This window comes from Stylophora pistillata, chromosome 9 (assembly GCF_964205215.1).
Source record: "Stylophora pistillata chromosome 9, jaStyPist1.2, whole genome shotgun sequence".
NCBI lineage: Eukaryota > Metazoa > Cnidaria > Anthozoa > Scleractinia > Pocilloporidae > Stylophora > Stylophora pistillata.
The window spans coordinates 29,393,760-29,409,810 of NC_142527.1; the positions used below are offsets into that span (position 1 = coordinate 29,393,760).

Below are 16,051 nucleotides of genomic sequence, written 5' to 3' on the forward strand. Positions count from 1 at the left end.
ACCCAGAATCCTCCACCCTATTCGTCGCCATGTTGAATTCCAAATAAAGCGCTGATTGTTTTTTTAGCCAATACAATAGCTTACCCTCAAAGTCATGGTCGGCTTCCGGCCGCTTGACTTGTTGTGTAACAACATCCAGGCACATCCCATGGAAACACCGGGTTGTAGTGAATTTGTTCTTAATTCTCAGAGATGTTGCTTCAAACTAAGAAGAGTTTCACTAGAGTCTGTGTTGGACTGTTTTTCTTGCTAGGTGGTATCGAATATGGTAGGGAATCATTGCATATGTAATATGTATCGAGCTCAACTTTGCGAACTGTTTTGCAGTTTTGTAGCTTCTTTATGTTATTTTTTTGTTTGGCGTGTTTCACCTTCTCGTGTTTGAGTCAGTAAAAATTGTTGTAAGTACTTAAGTGTGTGTAACCTTGTAAATTCGAATAATTACTTCCAGAACAGTGACAAAGAAATTAAATTGATATCTGTGGTTACGTTACGTCAGTCGACGGAATGTTTAGTTTATTCTGTAGTAACATCGCGTGAATTGAAGTTTAGTATTTTTGCACAATTATAGTTGCGAGGGTGCTGATTCCAAATCTTTTCTCAAAAGTTAATTATTTTCCGAAATAATCTCTGGTGGGAACAATCTTCCTAATGAAACCAATTACGGACAATAAATAAATTGAATTAAAAACTCGTCATGTGACTTTTGTCTGAGGTGAGTTGTTTGTTTTCCACATGTTTTCCCTCATGTTTTCAATCATCTTTAAATTGTAACCCTGGTATGTTGTGTGACCAAGTAAATATACACACATTACAATCTCTCTTTGTTGTTTAGGTTTGATTAAGGTCATAGGTTACTTAAATAAGCCTACTAGTCCAAGATATCAATAGAGAATTTAACTAGAGACGTTTTTGAGATTGGGAAGGCAACTGAAAGAAGAATAAATCTAACTCTGATGCCCTCTAATGTTGACCGTAAGGTCGTAGTCTTTTCAATTAGGATTTTAAACTAAGCTGTGCTAACCAAAAAGGTGTATTGTGCACCAGGAAGGAGAACTTTTAACTTCTGACTGTAGTCCGCATCTCAAAAATGTTGGTGCTTATCTCCTTTTTATCAATTCTCAACGCTGGCTGCCATACTTTTTCTTTACTCCGAGATCTGAGAATTTATTGTCAGATCAGACATTATATCTTTTATATCTTTTTAGTGATTTCTTATTTTCGTCTCACCACCTGTCTACTTGGGACTCTACCAATACTGCAAGGAAAAAAAACTTCGTTTTGGCCTCTCTTAAGAGTAAAAGGGTCAAGTATTACTCGTAATACTCAGGAAGAGGATATTTTCCCTTTTAGTGTGTGGAATGTCAGAACTAAAGAATTAAATATCTTTTTGTATCCCTGTAGCTGTGATTCTTCCAACTCTTTGGTTGTACCTGGAGCACAGATTTAAAGCAGAGGAATGGTTTTTTGGGGTAGTATTTGCAGCCTTCTGTTTCTCAAATCTGTTATTCAGTCCTTTTTTCGGTTTCTGGGTTGATTATACACGCAAAACCAAATCTGCAATTCTGTTTGCAAATTTGTTTGAGATTGGAGGTTAGTTATATTAGGGTTTTGTGATTTTACTTATTAAGTAGTCATTTTAAATGGTTAATACGATTGTTTTTGTAACCATGATCAGTTGCTGTTATACAAAACGTTTTTGTTTTGTTTTGTTTTTTTTTTTTTAATGTGGACAGTTTTACCAAAGGTGTACAGCATTTGTTTTTTAAAAATACAGGCCTTGTCTTAAGAATACCTTCAGCTTTTCTTCGCTTTTGTAAAGTTAATTGAATGACTAGCTAACAATCACTTCCAGTTTTTTATTATTTTACGTAATCAAATATAATAAGCAGACTCAGTGATGTCATACTCCATAATACAGTCTGGTGAAAAAAAATAAAAGGAATTTCCCAAAATTACCAAGTTCTGAAATTATTAAGTTTGGAAACCTTAAAAAAAAATTGAATGAATGTTTGTGTATATTCTAACAACACCACATCATTTAAAAAAGGTGTCATTCCACATCTTGCAAATAAAACTATTTTTTTTTCAGGCAATTTCTTATATTTTGTTGCTTGGTCCAAGTACTGGGTTCTTGGTGCACGACTTATTTCAGGTAGATATTTCACTTTATCAGCTCTTTGTAACTCCTAACATTCCATTTAGCATTTCTCCCCAATGACCACGGCATATAGTTCCTTGTAAATAAGATGGGAATTTGGTGTTATAACAACATAACACCCTCTTGCCAATAAGCTTGTCTACTCTCCTTACCTGTTTGCATGATAACATAAGAATCACAAGGAGAATTTACAAGTCAATCACTTAAGATTTACTATGGAGAATACTTTGAAGGGAAAGACAAAAAAAGGGTAGTTTTAGTTATCTGTGGTCCATGCATTTTATGATGGTTACTTTATAAACAATATTATTACATGACTCGGGTAGTCAGAGGGCTAATAACTAAAATCAACCAATCAAAATGCTCTATTGCCAGTCAAAATTCTCTCAGTATTGGACTGGGCACTGTCCTGAATGGTCCCGAATGATACCGCACTCGTGTCCCTTTGAACTTTAGTCGTATAATAAATCTCTTATTAACCAAGCTTGCTCGGGACCGTACTGGAATAATATCGGCCCTCTGTCTTTTTTGTACAGACCTCGCTGCGCTTGGTCCCTACTGTCAAGACCTCAGGCCGATATTCTCCCAGTACAGCCCTTGCGCTTGGTTAATAAGATATATATATTACTGCTAGTAATTAATAATATAATTTAAGTCTGGTAATCACAAAATTGTTAATAATTGAACAGGGATGGAAAGAAAACTTTCTGTGATTTCACTGTTGATATCAAATCCGCTGACAATGAAAATTACAAAAAAATTGAAGGAAAACTCCTTCAATGATTGTTTTCTTCCTTACTAACAATCTGCAAATTGAATTGCAAAATGATACAAATTAAAGTGATGATAAAAGCTACAAAAAATTAAAGGAAAAATTGTTTTAAGTAACTATAAATTTTGCCAAAGCATTTCATCCAGGATTTGAGAGTGGTTGTGTCTATTGTAAGGTATTGGTGTGGCAGTAGGTGCTGGAATTTTTGCTCAGATTGCAAGAACAACAACAGAACAAGAGCGAACTGGGATGTTTTCCATTGCAATGGCCTTGCGACAGTTTGGTTTGTTAATAGGTGCGTACTATCACCAATTATTAAATACTAACATGGAAGTTTTTGCTTTGTTACTCATACAACTGAAAGCAACTCTAGGCTTATTTTGGGTGATGTCGTCATATTTAGAAGTAGTCAATCAGGGTTAACTTGAATGTAAGCTGTAATGTTACTGTAAAGTAACTGTCAATTTACTGTAATGTTACTGTCAAGTCGGTGATTTATTTCTGGTTTTGTGGTTTGCTTAAAATGTATGTCCTGAACTGTGATGTGATTGTTTATGGCACAAGAACCATGTGGGAATTATTCATGGCTTTCTGAGTTTGACAGAAATATCAGCTTTTATTTGTCCACATGAAATTGTTTTGTTTGGTTAATTAATTTTATTTCTTGTGTTTACTGTGCTATAACCTGCATTATTGATTGCTTGATCTTACCTTGAGAACGATGAAGCACTTTTGATTTATTACAAACTTGGCCTTGAGCTTATGCTGATATTTATATTACATTTCAGGACCTGGTTTCAATCTGTTTTTGAGGAAGTTAAATTTCAAAATAGGACCATTTGAGGTGGATTCATTTACTGCACCCGGAGTAAGTGTTTAGGATTTTGCAAATTAAACATTTCTGGCTATTTTTTTTTAATACAAATACATAATTTTTTATTTAATGACAATTGAGTGTTTTTTTTTTTCCTTTGTTAGATCTTCATGGCTGTTTTGTGGCTGTCACTAGAATTGATAATGGTATTCTTCTATTATGACCTACCAACAGTCAAAAATGATATTGATGATCAATCAACTGATGATGAGCAACATGGATATGAGTACAGTGGTGAGAATAACAGTATCCCGAGAAACTCAGTTAACAATTCAGTAAATGTGCAAGCAACAGAAAACAAGGACAAGTACCTTGTTACCAGTGACGTGATAAGGGATTTGACAAGCAGACACAGTTCAGTTTTGGATGGCGAAAAGCAAAAGCTAATAACAACTGCAGCTTCTCAGAAACGTGTAAGAACTGGATCAGTAATGGATAAGTGGAACTTGGCTAAAGGTATGCTTGGCTTGTTATTTCATATTCATTCGGTCATCAAACTACTATCCCTTAAAAATCCTAGTTGTGATTATCATGTAACCCCTCCCCACAGTATCCATGCATTATCCATGAAACAGGTAATGAGAAAACTCAAACTTATCAGGTAGAAATTGTAATCTTGATCTAATGCTAAGTTCTGGTAACTCGTTTACAAAGAAATATGTAATAGTCAAAAGGGAGAATTAGAATCTTGTCTTAGAAGTTAACAGGTGAACATTTAAGGAAAGGAAGAGTTGAAATTGTCAGTGAACTGGGCCAATTTTATAACATGATGTCTGAAAATTTTACACAGTTGGCTAAAGGAAGATGTGATATTCTGGTTGAGATGTTTCATGATTTCATGGAATAAGAGAAAGATGCCCAAAAAGATATTCAAGACTCCAAAAAGAAAATCATTGGAGCTTGTGATTTTGTGTTCCCAGTTCTCCCGGTTAGCTCAATTGGTTAGAGTGCTGGATTGTGTTGTGCAGGAGGTCAAGGGTTCGAGCCCCGGCTGGACCAATACTCATGGTCTTAAAATAAGTGAGGAGAATTTGCTACCTTTCTATAATATCAAGAAATGGATAGATATTCTAGTCTTCTCGGATAAGGACGAATAAACCGTAGGCCCCATCTCCTGCTGGGTTAGGGGTAGGAGACGTTAATTTCCCACGCACGAGATTACTTTGTGGTGGGATGTCCTCCCCTGTGGTGGGATGGGAGGGAAGGTGAGATCGTTACATGGACTGAAGCGGCTACCAGAGGCACCTGATAATGCTGACATCCGATCTCAACCTTATCATTGTAACTAGACACGTTTGTTGTTTAGGGTGCTTAAGACTTTCTTTCTTTCAATGTTCTAATACCAACTGAGCTTTGAAGCCTCAGATATTGTGTGTTATTTGACTCGCATTACGGGGAAGATAATTGGACTTCTGAGTGTTTACTATAATTATAAATTTTTTTTTCTATAGATCTTGTCCGGGAAGAAGTAATTGTTATCCTGGCATCACAATTTATGATGTTCTTTAATGAAACAGCCCTAGAGGTTTGCCACACCCCACTTTTTGTCAAGTATCATGTAAAAAAAATTGTTCTATTCAGTGAGCTGATAGCAATGAAATTTTTAAATTAAAATACATTTTTGAACAAATTTCAAGAGCCCTGTATAAATTACGTACATGTAAACTTAGCTCATGGAAATGCTGTTTCATTTTATGATACAGAAAGAGAGTGAGTTCTTCTTCATAAGAATTTTATTTCTCAAAATTTATGTCAGAAAAAGTGGAGTGCATAATCAGCTCCTCAGGTTAACCATATTGCCTATGTCAATATACCCTGTTGCCTTCAGTTGATAACACTCATACCCCCACCAAGATAAATCCTATTACTGCAGGCAAAGAGATATCACATCTTAGGAAAATAAGGAGTCTGGGATTTCATTAATAGCTCCATGCAATGCATTGCTAGACCTAACTTAGACTTCACTGACACTCTGATCTGCACTTTAAGTTATTTAGTTGAAAATTATGCGGGTGATAGACTTGTTTATCACAATTAAATACTGCAGTGGAAATTCTACGCCACGCCAGGTGGGTATAAGCGAACAGTTGGCATATTTGTCAGCATTCTCTTTGCGATCAGCGAGCAATTAACGTTGTTTGTACTTAGTGCAATCTGTAAAATTTTTTTTTTCTCTTCTATTTACCTCCCTATCATGGGGAGCATTGCGTATGGTCTTAGGCAATAAAGACCCACTTACCCCCAATTGAGTTGGTGTGTATTTAATTGTAAACATTTTATGACTGAAATAAGGGAAAAGTTTTAAACTCCAAATTCACAAAATCTAGCAGGAAGAATAACACAAATTTTGTATTCCAATAGGGCAAGTAATTCATGGCAGTCTCCATATAGACTCCCTGTTACCCAGTCTCCATATAGACTCCCTGTTACCCATTCTCCCTGTGTACCCTGTGTACCCTGTGTACCCTGTGTACCCTGTGTACCCTGTGTACCCTGTGTACCCGTGTGTACCCTGTGTACCCTGTGTACCCTGTGTACCCTGTGTACCCGTGTGTACCCTGTGTACCCTGTGTACCCTGTGTACCCTGTGTACCCTGTGTACCCTGTGTACCCTGTGTACCCGTGTGTACCCGTGTGTACCCTGTGTACCCTGTGTACCCTGTGTACCCTGTGTACCCTGTGTACCCGTGTGTACCCTGTGTACCCTGTGTACCCTGTGTACCCTGTGTACCCGTGTGTACCCTGTGTACCCGTGTGTACCCTGTGTACCCTGTGTACCCTGTGTACCCTGTGTACCCGTGTGTACCCTGTGTACCCTGTGTACCCTGTGTACCCTGTGTACCCGTGTTTACCCTGTGTACCCTGTGTACCCGTGTGTTCCCTGTGTACCCTGTGTACCCTGTGTACCCTGTGTACCCTGTGTACCCTGTGTACCCTGTGTACCCGTGTGTACCCGTGTGTACCCTGTGTACCCTGTGTACCCTGTGTACCCTGTGTACCCTGTGTACCCGTGTGTACCCTGTGTACCCTGTGTACCCGTGTGTACCCTGTGTACCCTGTGTACCCTGTGTACCCTGTGTACCCTGTGTACCCGTGTGTACCCTGTGTACCCTGTGTACCCTGTGCACCCTGTGTACCCGTGTGTACCCTGTGTACCCGTGTGTACCCGTGTGTACCCTGTGTACCCTGTGTACCCTATGTACCCTGTGTACCCATGTGTACCCTGTGTACCATGTGTACCCTGTGTACCCGTGTGTACCCTGTGTACCCTGTGTACCCTGTGTACCCGTGTGTACCCTGTGTACCCGTGTGTACCCTGTGTACCCTGTGTACCCTGTGTACCCGTGTGTACCCTGTGTACCCTGTGTACCCTGTGTACCCGTGTGTACCTTGTGTACCCTGTGTACCCTGTGTACCCATGTGTACCCTGTGTACCCGTGTGTACCCTGTGTACCCTGTGTACCCTGTGTACCCTGTGTACCCGTGTGTACCCTGTGTACCCTGTGTACCCTGTGTACCCTGTGTACCCTGTGTACCCTGTGTACCCTATGTACCCGTGTGTACCCGTGTGTACCCGTGTGTACCCTGTGTACCCTGTGTACCCTGTGTACCCTGTGTACCCTGTGTACCCTGTGTACCCGTGTGTACCCTGTGTACCCTGTGTACCCGTGTGTACCCTGTGTACCCTGTGTACCCTGTGTACCCGTGTGTACCTTGTGTACCCTGTGTACCCTGTGTACCCGTGTGTACCCTGTGTACCCGTGTGTACCCTGTGTACCCTGTGTACCCTGTGTACCCTGTGTACCCGTGTGTACCCTGTGTACCCTGTGTACCCTGTGTACCCTGTGTACCCTGTGTACCCGTGTGTACCTTGTGTACCCGTGTGTACCCTGTGTACCCTGTGTACCCTGTGTACCCTGTGTACCCTGTGTACTCTGTGTACTCTGTGTACCCTGTGTACCCTGTGTACCCATGTGTACCCTGTGTACCCTGTGTACCCATGTGTACCCATGTGTACCCTGTGTACCCTGTGTACCCTGTGTACCCTGTGTACCCATGTGTACTCTGTGTACCCTGTGTACCCTGTGTACCCTGTGTACCCTGTGTACCCTGTGTACCCTGTGTACCCTGTGTACCCATGTGTACCCTGTGTACCCTGTGTACCCTGTGTACCCATGTGTACCCTGTGTACCCTGTGTACCCTGTGTACCCATGCATATCATGTATACCCTTGTATACCTCGTATACCCTTGTATACCTCGTATACCCTGTCTACCTTGTGTACTCTCTCACCCTGTATATTCATGTATACCTGTGTACCCTGTGTACCCTGTGTACCCATGCATATCATGTATACCCTTGTATACCTCGTATACCCTTGTATACCTCGTATACCCTTGGATACCTCGTATACCCTTGTATACCTCGTATACCCTGTCTACCTTGTGTACCCTCTCACCCTGTATATTCATGTATACCTAAGTATACCCTGTATATCGTGTATACAGGAAACTTGGCAAACATCAGTTGGAATGAATGGAAGCTCTCTGGCCGTGCACAATCTCGTTTTGTATGTTCACAAATGAATTCTGAATAACTTATTATGATTTTATCAGCCGGGGGGGAAATCCCATATAAAATGGACTGGGATGCTCGTCTGGAATTTTGAAATAAACTCCTAAAGGAGACGAATGTATGCGTGGCCCAACCGTTTTTGGACCCCTAAAGGAGACCATTTCAATATTTAATAACATGAATCGAGTAAATAAAGCCTGGAGCAATTGGCTCTTGAGTAATAGGCTCCTGAAAAAAAGAATTTTTAAATATATTTTTGAACTGACCGACCAATCATTCCGGGGGGACTCCCATATAAAAAGGACTGGGATGCTCGTTGTCTCGCTTAGGGCTGTAAATTTCAAGATAATGGTCTCACTTTGGGTGTTCTGAGAAAAAATTGAGTTAAATTTAGCTGTAAGGGTATCTTTTATGTTTGCACGCGATGAAAAATATATTTAAAAATCACAGGAACCAATTGCTCCAGGCTTTATTTACTCGATTCATATCATTAAAGATTGAAATGGTCTCATTTAGGGGTCCAAAACGGTTGGGCCACGTATACATTTCCCTCCTTTAGGATTTTATTTCAAAATTCCAGACGAGCATCCCAGTCCATTTTATATGGGATTTCCCCCCGGGCTAATAAAATCATAATAAGTTATTCATAATTCATTTGTACAAAACGTACAAAACGGGATTGTGTTCGGCCAGAGAGCTTCCATTCATTCCAACTGATGTTTGCCAGGTTTCCTGTATATATGGTATACAGGCTACACTTGGCTATACATGAATATACTTGGGTATACATGAATATACAGGGTGTAGAGGGTACACAAGGTAGACAGGGTATACGAGGTATACAAGGATATACATGATATACATGGGTACAAAGTGTACACACGGGTAAACAGGGTACACAGGGTACACAGGGTACACAGGGTACACCGGGTACACAGGGTACACAGGGTACACTGGGTACACACGGGTACACAGGGTACACAGGGTACACAGGGTACACAGGGTACACACGGGTACACAGGGTACACAGGGTACACACGGGTACACACGGGTACACAGGGTACACAGGGTACACAGGGTACACACGGGTACACAGGGTACACACGGGTACACACGGGTACACACGGTACACAGGGTACACAGGGTACACAGGGTACACACGGGTACACAGGGTACACAGGGTACACACGGGTACACAGGGTACACACGGGTACACAAGGTACACACGGGTACACAGGGTACACAGGGTACACACGGGTACACAGGGTACACACGGGTACACACGGGTACACAGGGTACACAGGGTACACACGGGTACACAGGGTACACACGGGTACACGGGGTACACGGGGTACACGGGGTACACACGGGTACACAGGGTACACACGGGTACACAGGGTACACAGGGTACACACGGGTACACAGGGTACACAGGGTACACAGGGTACACAGGGTACACACGGGTACACAGGGTACACACGGGTACACAGGGTACACAGGGTACACACGGGTACACAGGGTACACAGGGTACACAGGGTACACACGGGTACACAGGGTACACACGGGTACACAGGGTACACAGGGTACACACGGGTACACAGGGTACACAGGGGTACACAGGGTACACAGGGTACACACGGGTACACAGGGTACACACGGGTACACAGGGTACACACGGGTACACAGGGTACACACGGGTACACAGGGTACACACGGGTACACACGGGTACACAGGGTACACACGGGTACACAGGGTACACAGGGTACACACGGGTACACAGGGTACACAGGGTACACACGGGTACACAGGGTACACACAGGTACACAGGGTACACACGGGTACACAGGGTACACAGGGTACACACGGGTACACAGGGTACACAGGGTACACACGGGTACACAGGGTACACAGGGTACACAGGGTACACAGGGAGAATGGGTAACAGGGAGTCTATATGGAGACTGGGTAACAGGGAGTCTATATGGAGACTGCCATGAATTACTTGCCTCCAATAGTCCATTTTACAGTTGTGTGCTTGGTTGCCAAGCCTTTGAATGGGAGTGAGGCTAGGGGTGACCTTGTTATGATACAAACCTTGCTGCCTTTCAAATTGAAATCACTTTGTTATCATGCTAAGTAGATACAGGTCTATCACAACAAGGTCACCTTCAGCCTCACTCTGAATCAAAGACTTGGCAACTAAGTACACAACTGTAAAGTGGCCTATTGGTGGCAACAATTGTCAAAATGTTCCAATTCTGTGATGACAGAAAGTATTTTTTGAACAGTAATAACCTGCTCCCACTTATCAAAGTCAATCTACTGAGATTTCTTGTACTTTTTATTGCAGGCTATAGTCACTCCTTTATCTGAGTATCTCATGGGATGGAAAGAAATGGAAAACAGCATTGCTTATTGTCTGATAGCTTTAGAGGTAAAGTGTGTTTTTTTGGATATTTCAATTAGCAAGTCATTCATCTTGTTTAATTTACTATCATTAAAGGAAATTGTGGCTGTCAATCATTATAATTACTATTATTATTTTTATTTTCATTTTTATGATTATCAACATAATCTTCATTGCTACAAGGTTAGTATTGATAAATGTTCTTGAATTTTTCTTGTAAATAACCTTTCATTACTAGTGAGGCTTGTATCTGTAGTTAACAACTTCAATTTTCTATTCCTTTAAAGCATATTTGATCATATCTACATGAAATTTGCCATGTACAAGTTTTGATGATGATTATTATTTGATTCCTTATTCTTAGGCCCTTCTTGTATTTGCCATGTACAAGTTTTGATGATGATTATTATTTGATTCCTTATTCTTAGGCCCTAGTTGTATTTGCCATGTACAAGTTTTGATGATGATTATTATTTGATTCCTTATTCTTAGGCCCTTCTTGTATTTGCCATGTACAAGTTTTGATGATGATTATTATTTGATTCCTTATTCTTAGGCCCTTGTTGTATTTGCCATGTACAAGTTTTGATGATGATTATTATTTGATTCCTTATTCTTAGGCCCTTCTTGTATTTGCCATGTACAAGTTTTGATGATGATTATTATTTGATTCCTTATTCTTAGGCCCTTCTTGTATTTGCCCTGTACAAGTTTTGATGATGATTATTATTTGATTCCTTATTCTTAGGCCCTTCTTGTATTTGCCCTGTACAAGTTTTGATGATGATTATTATTTGATTCCTTATTCTTAGGCCCTTCTTGTATTTGCCCTGTACAAGTTTTGATGATGATTATTATTTGATTCCTTATTCTTAGGCCCTTCTTGTATTTGCCCTGTACAAGTTTTGATGATGATTATTATTTGATTCCTTATTCTTAGGCCCTTCTTGTATTTGCCCTGTACAAGTTTTGATGATGATTATTATTTGATTCCCTTATTCTTAGGCCCTTCTTGTATTTGCCCTTGTGAAAAAGATAAGTCAAAAGCTTGCAGACAGGTGAGGGTTTTTTCAAACCTTCTTTTTTTCACAATATCTAATTGCTAGGGTTTCACTTAATCTGTTTAACTTAAATTGAGAGGAAAGTATTTTAAAGTTAAAATTCAGTGTCGTTAGTTCACTAGACAGTTTATAAAGTAACATTTTGGTCATACATGTCTCTTCCGTTCTGTGTGACTTTTTTTTGTGTAGGTGGCTGATGGTAATTGGTATTGCCTTTGAGGGATTTGCCCTAATTTGGTATCTCTTCCTTTTGGCCAATGCAAAACCATGTAAGATGTTTTTAATCCACTTTGTTATAATTTGATTTTCTCTTCATGCCTTCATTCTCACTCTACCTGTTACATTTGAGAATCGTCTTGCTCCAGAAAAGGGAGTTCTTCTCTGACTTTGACGAAAACGTTAAGACAGGCTTACACAGCTGTACAAATGAAGGTGTTGCGCTTTAGCCAAGTCATCATTTTCTTTTCTTGAGCCTTGTTCATTGTGCCAATCTACACCCACAATACAATGCTACAAGCTGTGATCCTTTTGGTCGCCTTGCGAGGAGAAAAACTTGGCGACTAATAAAGTGCTGCGAAAGTCGCCAATTTGACGACCACTGGTCGAAAATCATGAAGTAAGCTGTGACGTGTTAGTAGATAGTTTTCCATAGCATTTGTAGTATTGCGCCAAATTACATTTTTCTCTTCCTTTTTTCTCTGTTTTCTGGCGACTGAAATTTTATTTTTGGCGACCATTTTCTTGTTTTAGGTCGCCAAATGGCCTAGGAGTTAACACTCAAACCTGTCGTGGAAACCTTATTCAAACTCCGATTTTTTCCACAATATTTAATCGAAATTGTTTTCTTTTATCTTTCCAGATGATTCTATCGTTCTTCCAACCATAATTGTTGGCACATTAGTTATTGTGTTTGGTTTGCCGTTTTTCTCAGTAGCAAATGTTTCCCTTTACTCTAAAATCACTGACGAGAAAACCCAAGGTAAGTGATGCTCTCTTCTAAATCAGATAATTGAAGTACCCGCTAAGCTGAGTTTATTTTAAAAATAGTTTAGTTTCAAATCCAAGACAGCAGTTGCAAATTTGATTTCAGTTGTGACCTACCCCGTAGAATGTTACTTTGCTAAGTAGTTCATAGGAAACTACTTATAAGTGGCGGAGGAACTTATCTCCATTCAGGTAACACGTTTGATCAAGGAGAGGTGATTACAAATAAAAGTTAAAGGAGTATTTTTTTTCCAATCGGGACCGAAATTTGTCTTCTTTAATGGAGGTTACTCCGTCGCGAGGTTTTCTCAAAGATACGGTCCACATTAGATACGAAGTAGGTGGTTCCCAGTCTGGAGTCTATTGGGTGCAATTTTAGTGCGTCAGCGAGCACGCGTGCAACGCCTTCAGCGAGAGGACCTCGTGCGTGTACTGTCTGATTATAGAGATGCGCGTGCTTTACAATTGGTCGAAAATTTTTGTCACGAGGGAGACATCAAAATTTCTAGTCCATTAAATAAAGGAATGAATTCGTGTTGGTCCTTTTTCATGTAATGTTCCTTTTCACAGGTATAGCTCAAGGTGTTCAGAGGTCAGTGACAGGAGTAGCCATGATCTTGGGTCCATTATGGGGAGGGGCCCTCATGACGAGGCTCTATATTATGTTGGGAGTTATGGCAGGCCTTGAGGTTATCTTAGCAGTAAGTATATCTCTCCTCTTAACTCCACCGAGAGGATCAGGATACTACTTGTTTTTCTGATGGAAACATGTATTGTTATAACGGGCGACAACCTCGAAGCGTTGCTTGAGCTGCAATTCAGCTTAAAAGCGTTAACCAGTTTTAAATTCACTTTGGGCTCCCAAAAACTAAAAACAGCAGCTCGCTGTGGAGTATTTTCTTTTTCGTTTTATTATCCGTTGCATTTTGTTTTCTTTGATAACCATACCGATTATATCTGTTTTTTTCCCCGCAGATTTTGATGTACTTATCTTTTGATCGCCTTAAAGCACCATCGAAGCCAGTGCCGCCATCCCAATACGAACAGATAGGCTCACAAAGTGAACGACAGCCATTGTTGGCGTAAAAAGCATGGATACGTAGAGGAACAGAGCGGCGAGACGGGCGCTTTCCAAAAGATGATAAGATTAGAACCGAAACTTATATACTTTGATTCCGCTTTGATGAATGGTCAGTACCCTCCCGAAGCCTATTTCCATTGTGTACCAGGCCTCCCGCACCCCACCTCTTCATGTTTGACGAAAGTTGACATAAAACGACAAGCCTCCATCTATCCCCAAGGACACAAACTTAGTTTGGATAAACGGTGTGAAATTAGGAGATCTGTAACACGTATTTTGATTACTTAGGAATCGGTACAGCTGCGGACATGTTTTCAAAGTACACTATTTTTTTTTTTATATATATATATATAAGAACGTCTAATTTTGGTGCTAAGGCTGAAAGTTTTTATTTTTTTTTTCGCGATTTGAGCCCGAAAACGTTCTCAACATGTTCTTGAAGTTGTGTGGTAATTCATCAATTCTGACATGACCAGACTAAGTTCAACTACAAACTGAGTACAAACTTTCGCTCCGACGAAGGGCTAACGCTCGAAACGTCAGCTTTTGTAATCATTACGGTGGCCAATTTACCATTTCAACTTTGTTGATATATCCAAATTATTTCGTTACTCCCACCGACGCAGCCCCAAACAGTTTCTTTCGAAACTATCAGCCTTTACAAACTGAGTAGTTCAGTGTATCGTGCAATAGCTGCATTGGTAATGTTAAAAGAGGTTTCCAAGCATTTCCGTTAATTGTCCTGTTACACCACAGTTCCACATTTCTTTTACCTTCACTTATACTTCTCACTAAAAAATAAGGCTGAGATTAACAAATAAAAAATAAGAAAAACGAGCCGTTTTTAACTGACCGTCAGCCTGAGCGTGTTCTTAGTATGTTCTTAAATTTTTGGTTAATCTCAGCCTGAACGTTCTTGTAGAAAGGTTCTTATAAAAGAAAAAGAGTGCATGTGAAATAAAATACAAAATTTGGAATGATAATAGGATTTAGACAAAAAATAGACCGGGAAATGAGATTTTTTCCCTCCTGAAAACTCTTTCAGGGCCCTCATTGATGACCATGGCGGCTGAGTTTGCTCGAAAAGGTTACAAGAATTGTTTTTGCTGTAAATGTACTTTATCTTTTGAGCAATGGTGGGTTGTTATTAAGGACTTTAAGAGGGATACAACGCGTTTTAATTAGGAAATTCTTGTGTGGTTTCTACGGGGAGAATTTTATTGATATTTATAAGGGATTCTCCAGCATTGAGTAAGTAGCCGTAAACAAGATTTGAATGATAGTGAATGAATCCTTGGGATTTTTGTTAAAGAATTTGATTGATATAAGTACAGGATATATGATATGCTTGTATCAATTAAACTTTTATTCATTTTAAGAAATATTACAGCTGAAAATTGTACTGTATATTCTTCTCCAAGATGTACAATGTCACATCAAACACCAAATTGATTTCAAAATAGTAGAAATTTGAATACAGAATTTATTGTCAGATACTGTGATATTTATTGGCTCTGTCAGCCTTGCAACCGTTGTGAGAAACATTCACTGAGCACGCACTATGATGTATTATGCCACATCAAATACTGAACAAGTATCAAAGTGTATGCACTTGTTGGTACAAACTTTACTTCAGATTTATTTTCATTAAAGTTTTGGTTCAAAAATAAAATATTCACGTTGTGTTCAAATGTGCGTCTTTTTGTCACGCTTTGTATAATCATTTTTCATGTAAAGAAACCATCTTAACTTTGAAAATTTAAAAATTGGGTGTTCTATTCGGAGAAGTAAAGAATAAGTCAAGGGACCGGAAGTGACGTGCTTTCAATCCTGTCATTTCTTGAGAAGGTGAAATTGCAAATCAGTGTTTCTCGCACGGAACGTTTCAGGATCGTTTTGATAGCTTTTCCGTGCAATCTCAGTGGTTACATTTATGAAAGGCTATCAAGTCGAAATTTGAAGGTTTTTAGTCAGTTCCTCCACTATTCTGGGCGTCTCAACAAATCATTTGACTACTCCATACCCTCGGCCTAATGCTGATGATAAAGCCCTCTTCTTCGGTAATCATTTCTCAGTTTTTATTCTCTGCATTCCAAATGTTATAGTCTTCGTTAAGATCAGATTCATGATTGAA

General features: G+C 39.9%; 1 protein-coding gene across 1 annotated transcript; it reads left to right on the forward strand.

The window, feature by feature from the left end:
- The first annotated feature begins 4 nt into the window (after positions 1–4).
- On the forward strand, positions 5–15,608 carry LOC111339323 (major facilitator superfamily domain-containing protein 8). The gene is made up of 13 exons (XM_022945955.2): positions 5–268; positions 1,405–1,593; positions 2,093–2,155; positions 3,109–3,228; positions 3,722–3,801; positions 3,912–4,263; positions 5,259–5,332; positions 10,735–10,818; positions 11,797–11,849; positions 12,042–12,121; positions 12,712–12,831; positions 13,407–13,537; positions 13,812–15,608. The coding sequence occupies exons 1-13, from the start codon at positions 193–195 to the stop codon at positions 13,920–13,922; spliced, it is 1,533 nt and encodes a 510-aa protein (XP_022801690.1). The 5' UTR covers positions 5–192; the 3' UTR covers positions 13,923–15,608.
- Positions 15,609–16,051: the final 443 nt, after the last annotated feature.